Source organism: Malania oleifera, chromosome 10 (genome assembly GCF_029873635.1).
Source record: "Malania oleifera isolate guangnan ecotype guangnan chromosome 10, ASM2987363v1, whole genome shotgun sequence".
Classification (NCBI taxonomy): domain Eukaryota; kingdom Viridiplantae; phylum Streptophyta; class Magnoliopsida; order Santalales; family Ximeniaceae; genus Malania; species Malania oleifera.
In genome coordinates, this window is record NC_080426.1 from 40,034,693 (window position 1) to 40,051,600 (window position 16,908).

Genomic DNA, 16,908 nt, shown 5'->3' on the forward strand with positions numbered 1-16,908 from the left:
ATATAAAGATCAAGGGTCACCCCAAAATTAAGGGGGGAAATACAATCACAAGGGAAGTAAAAACCTTGAGGGGGGGGGGGTGGCGGCAATGGAGACCCATAGGGTGTAACTCTTCACATAAAACCAATAACACCCCCTCCCCCTCCACAACAAAAAAAGAAAGAAAAAGAAAGGAAGAAAGATTGGTGGACATTCATGCAAGGGGAATATCACATATATAAAGGAGAAGCCAAGGTCGATGACACTCTAAGACAAGCTCCAAAAAACTATGATTACAATTACATTTACTCTATCCCAGTTTTGACTGAAGCGTCAAAGAAGGCCTTCAGAGGTCACTAGGGGTTCCCCAAGCTCATTTTCCCCCTTGATTGGAGGTGATCGCCACAGTTTGTGGATGTGGAGATCGAGGTTCGATTTATGGCATCAACAACGTTCAATATCCAACAAAAGTCATATTGCGAAAACATTTTGCAGTGAACACCCACATGGACGCTAAAGACACAATCCTGTTCCAAATCAAATCCAAAAATGACCCACGATCTTGAAAATTTTGGGCAGTCCTTTCCAGTCAAATAACCCAAATAACAAAAAAAAAAATGTAACACCACTGCAAAATCCTAACATTTTTATGCCTTCCAAAACCTGTAAAAAATTAACCATCTAGAAATCCTCTGATGAATAAGGACACCCTACTCTCTCCTAACAAACTGTATAGTTTGTTCGTGAATGTCAAGCTGTGGCAGTGCAGAAATAAATGAGCATGATCCTCATTACTAACACATAAGTTGCATAACACACTCGTCTAGAAATAGAGCCATGTATGGCCTTTGAACCTAAATGGATCAATTGTACTAACTGTATCAAGAATGGCAATCAACACAAAAGTCTTTACTGTTGAAGAAACTTTTTAGCTCCCCATATTCTATTGTAAGAGTTAAAAGACATGTTTAGATGAGTATACGATGATTCACAAGAGAAAAATATAATGTATTTTAGGATTTTGCAGGTCCTCCTTTGATCCTGCCAATACTACTCCAACCCCACCAATTTGCTATTGGATCAAGATCATTTTTTATTGTAAGGTAACAACCATGCTTTGATGTATGGACATGGATACCCAGATTGAATGATCAGTGGGAAATACATTGACCCTATGCTGAAATTTCAAATGCTTTATCCTTGTTTTCTCTCGTTCTCTTTCTTCACCAAACTCTTCCTTAACTTTTTAAACATTTTTTTACCATTAAGGCCAAATAATTGAGGTTTTACAATGGAGTTTCAAATGGGGAAAAGGATGATCAATTACAACTCATTTAGGGTGAGTTTGGCACTCTTTTTCTGGATTAACTTCTCTTAAAAAAAGTAAAAGTTGGTTGTAATATGCTTGGTAAACATTTTTTCAGCTTTTTAAAAAGCAAAATTTTGGAGGTGAGTTCAGCACCTTTTTTTTTTTTTTTTGTGCCCCAACTTCTCCTTTTAAAAGGAAAAGCTTCATCTAACGTGTTTGGTAAACATCTTTTCCATCTTTTAGAAGCCAGCTTTTAGCTTTTTAAAAGTTAAAAGCTAGCTTTCTCTCCAAGGAATTATTCTATTCCATTATTGTCCTTAATGTATGGTCTTTTAAAAACTAACAATGCATTAATTATATTTCCTAAAAATAAATATCCATTTTAGTCATTTTAAATACTTTTAGACACCTTGCAATTTTTTAACCAAACATTAAAAGCCAACTTTTTCTTTCTAATTGCTCCTTTTTCACAAGAGGGCCAAACATTTTTAAAAAAATATGAATAAGCTCCTCTCTATCTGCTCCTTGTTAAAAGGTTCTTTTAAAAGGCCATAGGGGAACCAAACTAAGCTTTAGAAGTTACAGATTTGGAGCTTTTGAAAACTAAAAGCTGGTTTTTTTCCCCCCCTACCAATTTCATGAAGCCTCTTTTTTTTTTTTTTAATTAATTTTAAAAAATTATTCATGCATTGTTTATGTTTCTTGAAATGATATATCCATTTTGGTCTTTAATAACATGAAGAGGCATTGCCATTCCTTTGCACTTATTCCTTTCCCTCCACACAAACAACAAATGGGAATGAGGAACAAGTCTTTCTTTCTCTCCTTGCTAGCACGGAAACCCATAACTTTCCTTCCACCTTTCTGGCAATAATGCACTGATGCCTTATTAAGGAAATGGCCAAATCCCAAGTTCTGGTCAGGAGCTGTGCAACAGGATGTGATCAATGATTTTCGCACTATCGAGACACAAGAAGCACCTGTTTACAAGGAGCAGCCCCCTTTTTCAAGGTTGTCTAGAATGAGAATTTTCCTGAGAGTTGCCTCCCATTGCAAAGGAAACAGATCTTGTTTTTATTTGCAGATGAGCTTCCAAGGAAAGTTATTGATAGTTCCTTTTGATCAGCCACAGGGGACCAACTGAAGCCTCAGGCTTTTAGACTCCCTCTCATCTTTGAGGGGCAGCCATTGCCAGTCATACTCTCCCAAGGAACCTGAGAGGGGTGTGGCAAGTGGTGATGGATGGTAACCATTCTTGTTAAATTTATTTTAAATCTTGTTATATAAAAATATTAAATGTCTGTTATCAATGTCATGCACCACTTTCTAGTCTTGATTTTGTGCTCCTAGCCAAGTACAAGAATCATTTTTCCTTTCGTGCTTTGATTCCGTTCAAACCTTTATTTATTCTTGCGTCAATTCTATTCCACCAAATGAGTTCCTCCATAACCATTCTTATATATAATATTGATCTAATGAAGAAAATGAGAAGCACCTTGTACTTCCACAAAGGTTATTAATTTAAGATACCAATTAATTTTTAAATTTTAATAATTCATTGTGGATCAATTTCACATGACTGCGATTGTATTGATGGCTAAGGCTTAACTGTGGTGCTTGTGGTGATTAACTTTTGCATCATGCATGTTGAGAGAGAGTGCTAGTGCAGCTATTTTTTTTAAGTTCATAGATGAGTACCATTTTCTGTTTAACAAAGTGTGGTGTTTGAAAGACATCCCATGGACATGAACAGGACATTTGGCAGGTTGGATTCGTGTGCCCTGCTTTGGAATGAGGATGTCCTTACTTTTGGTAGAGTTGTAAGATATCTTCATATGTAAGATATCTTCATATCATAGGGGTATGTCAGATAGGATTCGTGCATGTAATTTCTTTTGAAAATGGAATGGAAACTAACGTGAGAAACCCTGAGTGACTAATAATGTAGGCACTTGTATAAAATAAATAAATAATAACAATATTTTGTCAATCTATGAATCTCAATTACCCTAGGGAACACTAATCAACATCCTTTATCATATTTTAGCATTATATGTGGCTATGTCCCTTGTTCAAATGTGGGTGGATATGTCATTTCTTCCTGCCTTGAGCCATGTTTTTTGCTCTCTCATGGATCAAACTACTTTTGCCTTCAAATAGCTACTAAATCGTTCTTCAATCTAATTCAACTTGGGTCTGGTTTGAATTATGCTAGATGACATGCCTAGTTTTATGTGTTGTACTTCATTTGCACCACCACTAGCTTCTAGAAAATTCAATCTTTTGTTGCCACTCCAAAGTTCACATGTTGGTTATGCTTATTGTTGGCCTGAGAGTAGAGTCTAGAGAAGAGAGGGGGGGGGGGGGGGGGGAGTGGTGAATGGATTCTTTCGCGTATTTTCGCTTTTTCTCTACAAAATAAAATTCCTGGCAAGATACAAGCAATTATATCACAATATATAAAATGTAAATTATGCACAAGATGTAAAATAAAGAGTAAAGAGTAGAGAAGCTTAACACCGGCATTTTTACGTGGTTTGGCACCAAGCCTACGTCCACGCCTTGAGACCAATTCAAGGATTCCACAATCCATTATCAAACTCCTTCACCAGTGGAGAAACCTTACAATGAGGGAACAAATCCCTCAACGCTCACCCAGAGCCTTCACGCGGGAACAAATCCCACAACGCTCACAAAGAGCCGCAAGGTTCACTAAGAAGCCTTGCAATTTGGTTCACAAAGAACCTTCACCACTTGATTCACAAAAAACCCTCTTACAACAAGTAGATGGATTACAAAATGATGCTCTTTTAAATGAGCTGATATCAAATACAATACAACCTCACACTAATTTCTCAAGTAATGAATCAAATGAGATTAGAGAGCAAGAGAGAAATTGAGCACTTGATATGAAGAACTAAAATGCAAAGTGGTTAGGTTTTGTATTCAAAAGATGTAAATCACTAAACTCATGTAAGAATCATCAAAACCATATTTAATCATCAAGTCTATGGACTTGAATTTATAGTCAAAGTGCCAAGCTAGCCGTTATCTGATCGTTGGGAGTGAATCCCATTTGATTGGCTCGAGAACTAGCCGTTTTCTGCCTGTTGGTGTTCAGGTCTCGATGCAAGTCATCGATGGTTTGACCCTAATTGTCGACGAGTTACCCCTATTCGTTGACGAGTCACCTGTGCTGAAAACTCGTTTAGTTACTGTAAAAATTTGTCAATGATTCATACCAATTCGTTGATGAGTTCCCCCAATTCATCGACGATTTACCCCCGTTCGTCAACGGTTTGTCTGGGCTGAAACACATTAATTATGATTAAGTAGCCACCAAGGCTAACACTTGCTATAGAATGGTGGTGTTAATTGTTTCAACTCTAGTCCATAAATCATAGCTTACGTGTGGCCGTAAATCATAAGTTGGTTGCAATGTTTCAAAAGGCTTAATTGAGGCTCGCCTCGAGGCAAAGCGTGCCTAAAATGCCTTGAGGCTCAATCCAAAATACCAAATTCCAAAAAGGCTAATGCATTCCACACCAAGGCTTATGCATTTGTACAAAATGCATTCCTTTCATGCCTATTTAATTAAGGCTTATGCATTTTGGTTGTGATTCTCAAGTTAGATTTGCTTAGAAAATTTTAACTATGGGGCCGTTTGGTATTACTGTTAAAAATTCGAGAAACGAAAACTAAAAACGAAAACCAAACCAGAAACGTAAACTAAAAACTAGAAACCAGCAAGGCAGCAACCTATTTGGTTAACATTTATACAACTAATAGAAATTAAAATTTTAATTAAAAAAATGTTAATTTTCATCTTTAAATAAAAAATGATTAAAATAATAAAATTACAAATAATACACATTAAAAAATTATTATAAATATTTTATTTAATTGTTCTACTTTCAAAATTTACTTTACAATAAAATTTTATTGAACATGGCAATTGAAAAATAGTAAAAGTATTTTGTAATTGGCTTTATTATTATTTTTTGAAATTTATGTATATTTTTCTTTTAATTATATTTAAATTCATATGATCATTTAATTTTGATTTTAATTTAAAAATGTATAAAATGAATAATTTAATCCAAAAATACTATTATTGGATGTTAAATTTCTAGGAATAGGTTGTCAAAACAACTGAAAATCATAAAATTTGGTTTTCAGTTTTTTGACTAACAGTTGAAAACCAGAAATAGATATAGAAAATTGACAATAAAAACAAGCACGTTTTTATAATATGTTTTTTTGCTGTAGAAAAATAGAAACAGAAGACAGAAAACAACAAACGACAACAATACCAGACAAACCCTACATTTTATATAAACAAATGTCATAAAATGAGTTGGTTTCTAAAACTCTTGAACCTACACCTCCAAAATAACTGAGTTGTATCTTAGATCACAGAAGTAATTTGAACTTTGTAATTGTATAGCTATTTTTTGTCATGATTTACGTCATGAATTCAAGTTAGCAAATTTTGAGTGGCTAACAATTTTTTTTGCAAAGTATGTTTAATTTTCTTTACATTATATGCGTTTTTTTCTTAATTTTTAAAATATATGTAATTCATTTACATATTTTTGATACAACAACAAAACCAAGCTTTAAGTCCCACTAGGTGGGGTCGGCTATATGAATACTTATCCGCCAATTTATGTATTTACATATTTTTTTTATCTAAAAATAAAATTCTCAAAAGGCTTACACACCAGCGCCTTAAGGCTTACGCCTCGCTTCTTAATAATTAAAATGTCTCACCTTATGCCTTCGCCTTTTAAAACATTGGTTGATTGTATTCTACTCTATGGAAATGCCTTCTCGAGTACTCCTAATGTTGTTTTAGCCATGTCTTAAATTTTCTTGAAGTTGTTGAAATTTCTGCTTTCCACCACCATCAAATCAAAATGGCAGTCAGCTTCCATTTTTTCAAGATCTCCATCAAATTCTCACAAATTATTCAAAATTTATTGAAATCTCAAAATTTTAGGGAAATATATCGAAAATTTAACTTTAAAGTGAAATTTCTAGAAATTCAAATCTGAGATTCAAAACCCAAATCGAAATTTCTCACTTATTATCTTGTTTTTTTTAGTTGTAACTAAAGAATATAACAAAAAGGTTATGAGTTATTATTTTATACTTTAAATTATATGAAAAATTAAACTTATATATTAGCTACAGCATTTTATTTGGCCATTAATTTCTAAATTATCTATATTTGTAGAATTATGATAGAAAAATGATTTATGATTTTCATTTATATTAATTGAATATGTTGATTATGATTAGTATATTACTCTTTGCACCTTATACACCACATACTGTCCTTATGTATCTTATTTATAATATTCTAGTTCTAAACCTTGCATGATGTCTATTAATAGTCTCTAAAGTTTCATAAGAGAATTCATGTCTTACTACTAATTTCCATCATTTTTTAAAATAAAAATTGAAATTGACATCAACATTGAAATTTCCATCTACATTTCCATGTTTTTTACTCAAAATTTAGTCGATATCGAAATTTAAGACCTTGTTTTAAGTTCACCATATTTCATTATTTTTATCTAGTGGTCTTGAGCCTAGATAAGGATTCATATCATAGTTACACTCCGTGGAGGTTTAAGAAAGATATAGTTACGCTCCATGGTCATAATAACTTACTAATATCTTGCTGTATTTTTTTAAAAAAACTTATGGAACCATCTTCCAAAGTTTTTTTGGGCATATAAAAGTGAAAATGTATGATAATATGCTTCTTACGGCTTGTTTGGTTTGATGGAATAGCTATTCATTAGAATAAGATGGAAAATAGTTTAAATTTTGCAAATCAAGGGAATAATTATTCCTTATATATTCCTAATTATTTCATTCAACATGCAATAAAGAAGGAATTTATATCCCCATGATGAAATTTGGATGTAGTAATTCTTTGTCTATTCCTCATTATGGACTCATAAAATGTTTTTCATTGTTATTTGCTTTATATTAACAACATAATTTATTGAATAACTAAATGTAACTGACCTATTTAAACTAATCTATTCCTGAGAATAGGCATTCCGCAAACCAAAGTAACTTTAATTTTTTCAGCATATATGCTTTTGAGTTTACAATATTATCTGTTGCACAGCTGGTCTTGGGCCTAGAGAAAAGGATGTATTTGGTAGGTGTCTGACAGCATGCATAAAAAACATAGTCATGACTAATAGGCACATCAGCTTCTTATTAACATATTCCCAAAAGTTTTTTCGGACATATATTATTTTGTTACACACACATTTATGCTTATTCTTGAATATTTGTTAACAGCATCAATGAGATCATCCAAATTTGGAGCTACTGCAAAGTCATACTCTCTTTAAATGAATTGACCATGACAAAACTTAAATGACAAACTGCTGACCTTGTAATGTCATTGCTTTGGGTACCTTAGATCTTCAAGTTTTCCCCTGCATTTCCTTTATAGTATAAATATATGTTTCCTTTTCTTGTAATCTGGATTTGCTTTGGAAAATGGTTGCAAAGACTTTACATATTGGATTTGCAGGTTTATCCTGAAGGAACACATCTGATGATCCCATGGTTTGAAAGGCCAGTCATATATGATGTCCGTGCACGACCCCATCTAGTGGAGAGCACTTCAGGAAGCCGTGACCTTCAGATGGTAAATTAGTTTTTATCTTTAATTCTGCTTTCATTTTAGAGACTGCAGTAATCATGTTATTGGTCATTTATGTACCAATGATTTACTTCCAAGTTATGGGTCTAATTTTGAACCTTATTTTAAACAATTCTAACAAAGCATTTTGAAATCTATTTATTGGTTCAATGCCTTTTGTTAGTGTTAGCTTCTCTCTTTTAAAAATTTTGGACACGATAAAATGCACAAAGAGAGATTCTGCAAGTGTGATTTAGTGAATAGTGTTCCCCCGAATGGCCCTTGGATGTACCTTTTCATCTCAGGTTTGTTCCATTTGTCTTGTCTCATCCTTAAAATAGTGATGTGCTGATATGTGGGCCTACCACTTTGAGGCAGAGTTCCATTCTAAGTAAAGGGCTTAAAGTTGTAGTTTGGAAAATCTTTGGATTGTCTCCTTATTAATCCTGGAGTGGGTTGGATGGTTTCTTATTACATGTATGCACCCTTTATTAGAGTGCTGGGGAATTGCAGATGGTTAAGTCTGGTCGTGTGCTTTCGAATTGCATAACCTTTAGGGTATTCCTTCCTGCTCACCAGCTGCCCTCAGTCAATATTTGTTGCAAGCTCCTCTCTTGCTGCGTGTATACCTTTATAGGTATATTGTATTATCAACTCACAGAGCCCTGATGTCTTTGGTTGTTTTTATCTTTACTTATGATATTATGCACCATTTGATATTTCTTGATTTTTTTTTGCTATACCCAGAAAGTATGTCTAGAATGATCTTTCAAGGAGATTCTGTAAAATATAATTCAGCAGGGCTACTGTCACAGTGTTATTTTACCATTCCTTAGAGATATCTTTGCATCTCGTGCTGAGGTTTTAATTTCATCCTGTGTCTAAAAACATGCAAATGTTGTTTGTTTTAGTCTACTAGCTAGCAGACTGCCCTGCAAAGATGAAATCTGGTTCTGGAATAGTTTGCACTATATAGGATATTACCTGTTATGCTTATTTTTTTGATAGAATTGGATTGTGTATCCATTGTCATTTATGATTATTGGGCGAGCAGCTACTATTTTTTATTTTTGTAGTTGTAGAATGAATTGTTTTTTGGAGGCAAAGCCAATTTGAAAATTCAAGAATGTAGGTTTTTTTTTATTTTTATTTTTCCAAATTGAGGGAAAAAAAACCCACACCGGGTGGGTGGATAGGTCAGAATAACCCTTTTGAAAGACCCGATATGAAGCTTTTTTGATTTCTCAAGTGAAAAAAAAGAAGATTTTTTATGGGAAATTAATGATAATTTTAAATTTTCATCTAATATTATGTCACTTAAAATGAAAGAGTTTATTTTGCTCTTGACATCCAGCGTGGTAACTACGTTTTCTCAGTCATGTGTATACAAAATATGATGCATTTAGATATTTTAAACAAATAAGAATTTCATTTAAAAGATAAGGAATGGAAGTTCTGCTCTAGTTTAATCTCATTGTCATATATTGTGGAACAAAATAAAAATAAACAGGTGTAAAATATAATTTTGTGCATATAATCAGGCCTGTGCAGTGTGGGAAAGTGGAGAATTGTGTGGGTCATGGTAGCCAGTTGGCTCTTTCACGTGTCCAATATAGTGTCATGACTGGCTGCACTCTAAGCACAGTTATGGATGTGGGATAAACGTGAGATGATACCATGTGGCTATGCTGCAAGTTGTGAAAAATACTAGGAAACGGTGCAGCGATGACATGTTTATAAATTAATACTTTTATTAAATTATTAGGCATCTATACTTAAAAAAAATTTGATAGATATCGAGGCAGGCATTCTTAGTTAATAAAAATTAGTTAGAAAAAACATATCATGTAATGTTGACATGTTACTACTAGTTATATTGTTGTAATTTCTAAAAAAAGGATGGCATGATAAACATGTGCGGTTTACTAGCTACATGTTCAATAGCAGTTGATTCATTTTTCAGAGTCAAAATGTTCATATTCAAGCATTACATGTGGCATCGATGCATTTTTAAATTATATGACAGGTATCTGGAGCTGGAAGCATCTTAGTATTAGTATCCAATGGAAGTTGTATTATATGTGGTGTCGATGCATTTTTAAATTATGTGATAGGTATCTGGAACTAGAAGCATCTTAGTATTAGTACCCGATAGAAGTATATGCAAATAAAGCTATGTTTAAAGGCATCATGCTTTATAAATTTTACTTCATAAGATAGTTGTCGCATGATTGGTGTTTATTATTTGATTAAAGACTCTGGGAAAAATAAAATATGCTTTAATGATGGTGGTCATTTAATGTTTCCTGCTACATTTTAGTTAAAAATGAAAATTATTTTGCTGAATTCACGCTTAAAGGAGCACCCTTTGCTGTATTTAGGAACCAAATTGATGACCAATTATTTTCTCTGTGAAACTTTTTAGGAGGAAAATTTTGCTTTTATGTTGGGAAAGCATGGAAAGACCATATGGCCAAACTTATGCATCTTGCTTTTATTTATTTTTGTTTTTGGTTATAATTTGCATTCTTTAATGGAGTCTTTTCAAATGCCGAGCATTGTGATTCTTTACATACACACCACAAGCAACGGTTGAAAATGTAAATGGCTCCATGGGGTTGATGGGAGAAATGGTATGGCTCATGAGCATTTGGTTGATATTTTTATTTTTATTTTTTTTATTACAAGAATTTCACACTACTCTATTTTCATGTATGATATAGATGTAGAAGTTTTCTATTGTCATGTTTCAATTTTTATTACACGTCAACAATAATTTGTGATCATTATGATACCTGTTTTGTTCATTATGTTGAATTTTCATATTGAATCTATTTCTGTAGATTTTATTTACAAATTTACATTCTTGTTACATGTTGTGCTTTTACTGATAGTGAAAGCCTGAAACCTATGCACATATCCAATGGCTTTGAAAATTGTGTTCAACATCCTAGTCAGGCGCTTGGTGTAAGGTGGTATCTTATGTCTTGTTTCTTATTTTGCCTCCTGAGCTGCTGTTTGGTTGATTTTTTATTTTTTATTTTTTTTATAACAAGAATTTCACGCTACCCTACTTTCATGTATAATATAGATGTAGATGTTTTCTGTTATGTTTCAATTTTTATTACATGTCTGCAATAATTTGTGATCATTATGATACCTGTTTTGTTCATTATGTTGAGTTTTCATCTTGAATCTATTTCTGTAGATTTTATTTACAAATTTACATTCTTGTTACATGTTGTGCTTTTACTGATAGTGAAAGTCTGAAACCTATGCACATATCCAATGGCTTTGAAAATTGTGTTCAACATCCTAGTCAGGCGCTTGGTGTACGGTGGTATCTTATGTCTTGTTTCTTATTTTTCCTCCTGAGCTGCAGTTTGGTGGTTGGAGTATTTTGAAAGTTTTTACAAATTTCCAATGTTTATTTTTCTCCTTTTCCTTTTTAATTCCTGTCTCTGACCTCATGCCTGTGCATAGCATGTGCTTTTACTAGAAACGAGTAAATGGTTCTAGTTACTAGAATCATGGAAGTTACAGTTTGACTGGTGGAATCTGGATACTGTTTTGATTTTGATCCAGGGTTCATTGGTTCAAGGCTTCAAGCTTTTTCTTAATGATCATTCTAAACTTCACTGCTCTATGAACATGGGCTCTTGGTTTTCCTATCCAGGTAAAGATTGGGCTTCGAGTTCTCACACGCCCTTTGCCGGATCAGTTACCTGCAATTTATCGAACCCTTGGGGAGAACTATAATGAGAGAGTCCTGCCTTCAATAATCCATGAAACTTTGAAAGCTGTAGTTGCTCAGTATAACGCCAGCCAGCTTATTACTCAGAGAGAGGTAGGCAGATGGCCGCATTTTATTTTTCCTGACAGTTTTCTTTTTGGGTAAATCCACAGTTTTGTATGTTATCAGTTATATTGATGATTGGTTATGGTTAGGACTAATAGTGCAAATTAAGCGTTCATTTCCTATTTCACATCCAGAGTTAAGTTCAAGCTCGTTAGATGAAGGAAAGCACATTTCATTATTGAAATGTTTTTGCCTCTGGAGATTTTTCACTAATTCTCAGTTGACTAAATTAATGAGCTCCAAGAATGTACACGATCTCTGTTTTGGGGTCCTGGTTTAAATACCCATTTGAGGGTTTCTTGATACAATAAATTTGAAAGTTTCACTTCTTCTGAGCGCTTTTTTTTTTCCATATATATATATATATCTTTGTAGGCTGTTAGCAGGGAAATACGAAGGATACTGACAGAAAGGGCAGCGTATTTCAACATTGCACTGGATGATGTCTCCATTACAAGCCTGACTTTTGGAAAAGAGTTTACGGCTGCTATTGAAGCGAAGCAGGTAGCTGCACAAGAAGCTGAGAGGGCGAAATTTGTTGTGGAAAAAGCTGAGCAAGACAAGAGAAGTGCTATTATCAGAGCTCAGGTGAGAGAATATTTCAACCTCTGATTCTCCTGATTTTCATGCAAGTTGCTACAACATCCTTTGGCTTTAAAATGGTTTTGTTCTGCTTGTTTGAAGTGCTGGCTTCACCCATTGTCCAATGTTGCAGCAGTTCAAACATGTATTTTAAAATTGAGAAGTAGGAAGGTTTGGAATAAAAATAGGATTCTAAAGTAGAATTATATTTGCTGCAGTTTCTGAATTGCAATATATGCCCCCTCTAGAAAATATCATCTCCTTTTTGGAGTCGGAAGGTACATTTGTGCTTGGTTGTCTTCAATGGATTGGTTCTTTATCATGGGGAGCTGGTTTGGAAACATTTAGTGGCTTCTGAGAAGAGCTTCTTAGTCTCAGAATTCCCCTACATAGAATCCAGTTAAAAATGACAATAGCTTCGCACACCTATTTTTGTTTATAAGAGAGACCAACTTTAATCTTTAATTGCAGTTTGCATTTTTCATGTTAATCTGGCAGTTTCCTGTTCGCTCCACTTTCATATATTAAGCAGTTAAACTAACTTATCCCCTTTTCTGTCTCTGGTTCTGATATCCAGGGTGAGGCCAAGAGTGCCCAACTAATAGGTCAAGCCATTGCCAACAACCCAGCATTCATCACGCTGAGGAAAATTGAAGCTGCAAGAGAAATTGCACAGACAATGTCGCATGCATCTAATAAGGTTTTCTTGAATTCAGATGATCTGTTGTTGAACCTTCAGGAAATGAGTTTGGAGAGCACCACCAATGGGAAGAAATAAGCTCCACTTCCTCAACTCGAGTAATTTACCCCCTTTTTGTTTCTGTGATCAATTGTGGGTCATAGACAAATGAAATCTGGGATCGAAATGGACAATGGAATCCTTGAATGACAGATCCTAGTTTCTTTCTGGGCCTATTTTCCAAACTGTAGTCGATGTTCAGTGGGACTAATCAAAATGTTCAGATTTTGGATCAACTGAGACCAACAAATGCAATAACATTCCAACAAGACTTTCATTTTATTGGCTTGTTGCCCCTGTTAGAAGAATTGTTGTGCAGATGCGGGCATATGTATGAAATTCTTTTTGCTTCATTTTCACACCTTTCTTGATTTAGAATGACGATTGTAACCGTCCTATTATCTCTAGAAGAGAACCCTATCACAAATCCTTTTTTGTACGTTCATGATGAAGCCTATTGAGTTGATCTGTCCTAATAATGAAATGAAGGAAAAGCAGAGACTCCACCCATTGTAAACCACAGAGGCCATTTTCAAAATGCACTTCAATCCAAATCTTATCTTCTGTGGAACTTTGGAAGGTACTTCTAAACTATCTCTGCTGCTAGTCGCATTATTTGCATTAGCAAGGGCAATGAGGGTAAAATAAAGTTACAGTGCACCTCTCTCTCTCTCTCTCTCTCTCTCTCTCTCTCTCTCTCTCTCTACGTGTTAAAGTTAATGGAAGAAAATTTCTCCGGTTGCTTAAATTTTGATTGAAGCAATAAATAAAAAACTAGTACGCACATATGTGCGTACGCATGTACTGATATGCACTTGCCTTCGGTTAAAGAGCTAATTCACTCACGAGTTTAAGCTCATTAGGCATGCGTTTAAAATCTAGCAACACATTTTGGATAATAAAAGCTCAATAGGCTTGAAAAATGGGTAAAATAGAAGTTCACTGCATGTTAAAATTCTAACTTTTTAATTGGAAGAGGTTTCGAGCTCTACACTTGTAGGTTAAAGAGGCTATGACTGAGAAAAATTACAGTAACTAGATTGCACTGTTAATTTTAAATACAAATCTTGTTAAGTTATTGCACTGTTAATTTTAAATACAAATCTTGTTAAGTTTGTGTTTATAAGAGGTCTTGGATTTGGATTTTTCTGAGTATTTTAAAAAAAAATATAGGGTGAAGTACACTCGCTTCTCGTAAAAAGACAAAGACTTTCTTTGAAACTTAAAAAATGTTACAGACTTCACTCCTCCTGATATTTTAAAAATAGCACAAACCTCCCCTAAGGTTTGTCAAACATAATAGAAGGTTTGTGTCTTTTTGACAAATCCCATGGAAAGTCCTTAAAATTCTTCAACCCTTCATAAAATTTTAGGGAAGGTCAGCGTATTTTGTCCAAAAATATAATACAAAATTATATAAAATTTGTGTTCAAATTGATCTAAATTCAAACCTAAAACTTGAAATTCATACTTGTAAATGCAGTGTTTTTAAAATCATGAATTAATGAATTTCTAAGATTAAAAGGGGCAATTATGATATTACAAAAATGCTTCTGCGTGGACAGTAGTTTTGCTCTGTGGCTGATAATATTTGTGAAATAATTGAGGATCCTTGGAAAAAAAAAAAAAAAAAAAAACGAGGAAGGCAGGGAGTAGGGGTAGGGGTGGGGCGAGGCGTAGGGCGTGGGACCTTGGTTCTTATCCCCTTGTGCAGGAAAATTGGTACGCAGTTTGCTTTAGAGTTCAGGGAGACACTGATGCCTCCAGTGAGAAAGGGCCCCTATCCTCACTCACCATTCATTCATTCAACATCTCCTGCCACTCTCAGGACCCATCTCACCCTTTTCCACTTTTCTTTAGGCCTCTTTTTATTTATTTATTATTTTTTGGAAGAATCTATAGCATGAATGTTTATGTAGATTTAAGTGAAAATCAAATGTTTAATTAGCCCTCACGGGTAAAAGATTGAGGGGTAACTTACTCTCATCCACAATGGTAAAAGATTGAGGAGTAACTTACTCTCATCCACAATGGTAATCCTCGTGAATTTTGATTCAATTCATTTCTACTCTTTAGACATTATTTTATATATATATATATTTGTTGTAGTCTAGAAGACATTAACGAAAAAGTTCTCATTTTAAAAAGAGAAAATTTTTAAAAGTTGAAAGAACCCAAATTGTTGGTAAAGTGCTCGAATAGAATATTTATGAGCATTTGTCTTCAATTCTTTTTCATTGCCTTACCACTTTTTTCAGCAATACTATTTTTTTTATTGCATGTAAAGTAGAAGAAAAAAAAACAGGAGAAGAAGAAGAAGAAAAGAAACAAAGTTCTCTTAGAGTAGAAAGTGCCATTATCTATTGAAAGTAGGTTTATCTCTCTTTTACCGTTTAGTTCAATTTTTGAACGTAGAGTTTAATTAAGGATTAATATGAATTGATGAGAAGTCCACTGCCAAATCAATAAATAATATAGACGTCGTACACTAGACTAATTACGCATGCAGCTGAATGTTCAACTATTCAGCAGTACATGCAGTATATGTGTCAATTCATATTTCGTTTAATATTTTTTCATTCTCGTTTGTCTTTATCATATTAAAAATTTAGTAAATAATATCTGTCTATTATGAATAGTCACTGCAGTTTTTCTTGATGAACTTGGTAGAACGTTACATCAATGCGATAGAAATTTTTTTTTCTTTCTTCTCTCCGAATTTGCTCAATCATGAAAACTTAGAACTATTCCCATGTGTTAAAAAAAAAAAAAAAAAAAAACACTTCTTCACCAAAATTTGTGGCCTAAAATTGGATCTAACAAATAATGTACATATGGTCCCCTCTCAAACCATCCAAAAAAGATACAGCAAACAAGCATTTCCCCCCTAGCCCAAAAAGAAAAAGAAAAAGAAAAGAAAAGAAAAGAAAATGGTCCCCCAATCTTCACATAACCCTTTTTCTTCAATTTGTATTCTTATATTATGTGTTTCATTAAAAGGAACAATGTAATTTCAGAGTGTGTATGTCTCTCAGCTGCCCAACTGTGCTGGGTACTGTGGAATTTGGAGCCAAGTCTGTTGGCGTACACTTGTCAACAGCCCATTTCACTAAGTACAAAGTGAGAGCTTTTCTGCTCAATTTCTATCCTAATTTTATTTCAATTTAAATTCAATTTAATAATAATAATAATAATAATAAAAAGGTTTCTGCAGTGCAGCAGAGATGCCTGCACGGTGGTGGGCTATAAGAACCGTACACGTGGCTCAGTGCAGAGTCTCAGCTCTTGATTGACATGGGCACCACATCTTAGCATGCCACATGCCAAAACAGGATTGATGTAGAGCCAGTCTTTACCATATTAACTCCTATACCATTTATTATTGTTATTATTGATAACTTTTAATAATAAATTTCCGTTTTTAGTAATATTTAGTATAAAAAGAAACTATTGTAGAAAATAAATTTTCTTCTTATTTTTTTTTTCTTATTAGAATTATTGATCCAAGCATACGCTTAAGTTGTTTTGATTATCTGGGACATCCATGGATATTTTTGGGTTAAGCTGATTTGTATTTGGGCATTTGTTCTTATTATTTCGGATGGTTAGATAAAGATTATGACCCTACTCCTGTTGAGACTTTGTATAAATTCACCTTGAAAAAAAGGGCAAATGCAGATCTTATACTTTATTTGTTGTCGAATTTTGTGCATATTTGCAAACCACTATCAAAAGAAATACAGTGTAAAGTTTGATATTTGTCA

The 16,908-nt window shown here is 33.8% G+C and overlaps 1 protein-coding gene across 1 annotated transcript in view; it reads left to right on the forward strand.

The window, feature by feature from the left end:
* The window catches only part of LOC131166970 (prohibitin-1, mitochondrial), a 28,015-nt gene extending 14,589 nt beyond the window's left edge, over positions 1 to 13,426 (forward strand). The window contains exons 3-6 of the mRNA XM_058125668.1: positions 7,854 to 7,970; positions 11,641 to 11,811; positions 12,199 to 12,411; positions 12,983 to 13,426. Coding sequence (XP_057981651.1) covers positions 7,854 to 7,970; positions 11,641 to 11,811; positions 12,199 to 12,411; positions 12,983 to 13,183 — 702 coding nt within the window. The 3' untranslated portion in view covers positions 13,184 to 13,426. The remainder of the gene's footprint in view (positions 1 to 7,853; positions 7,971 to 11,640; positions 11,812 to 12,198; positions 12,412 to 12,982) is intronic.
* Positions 13,427 to 16,908: the final 3,482 nt, after the last annotated feature.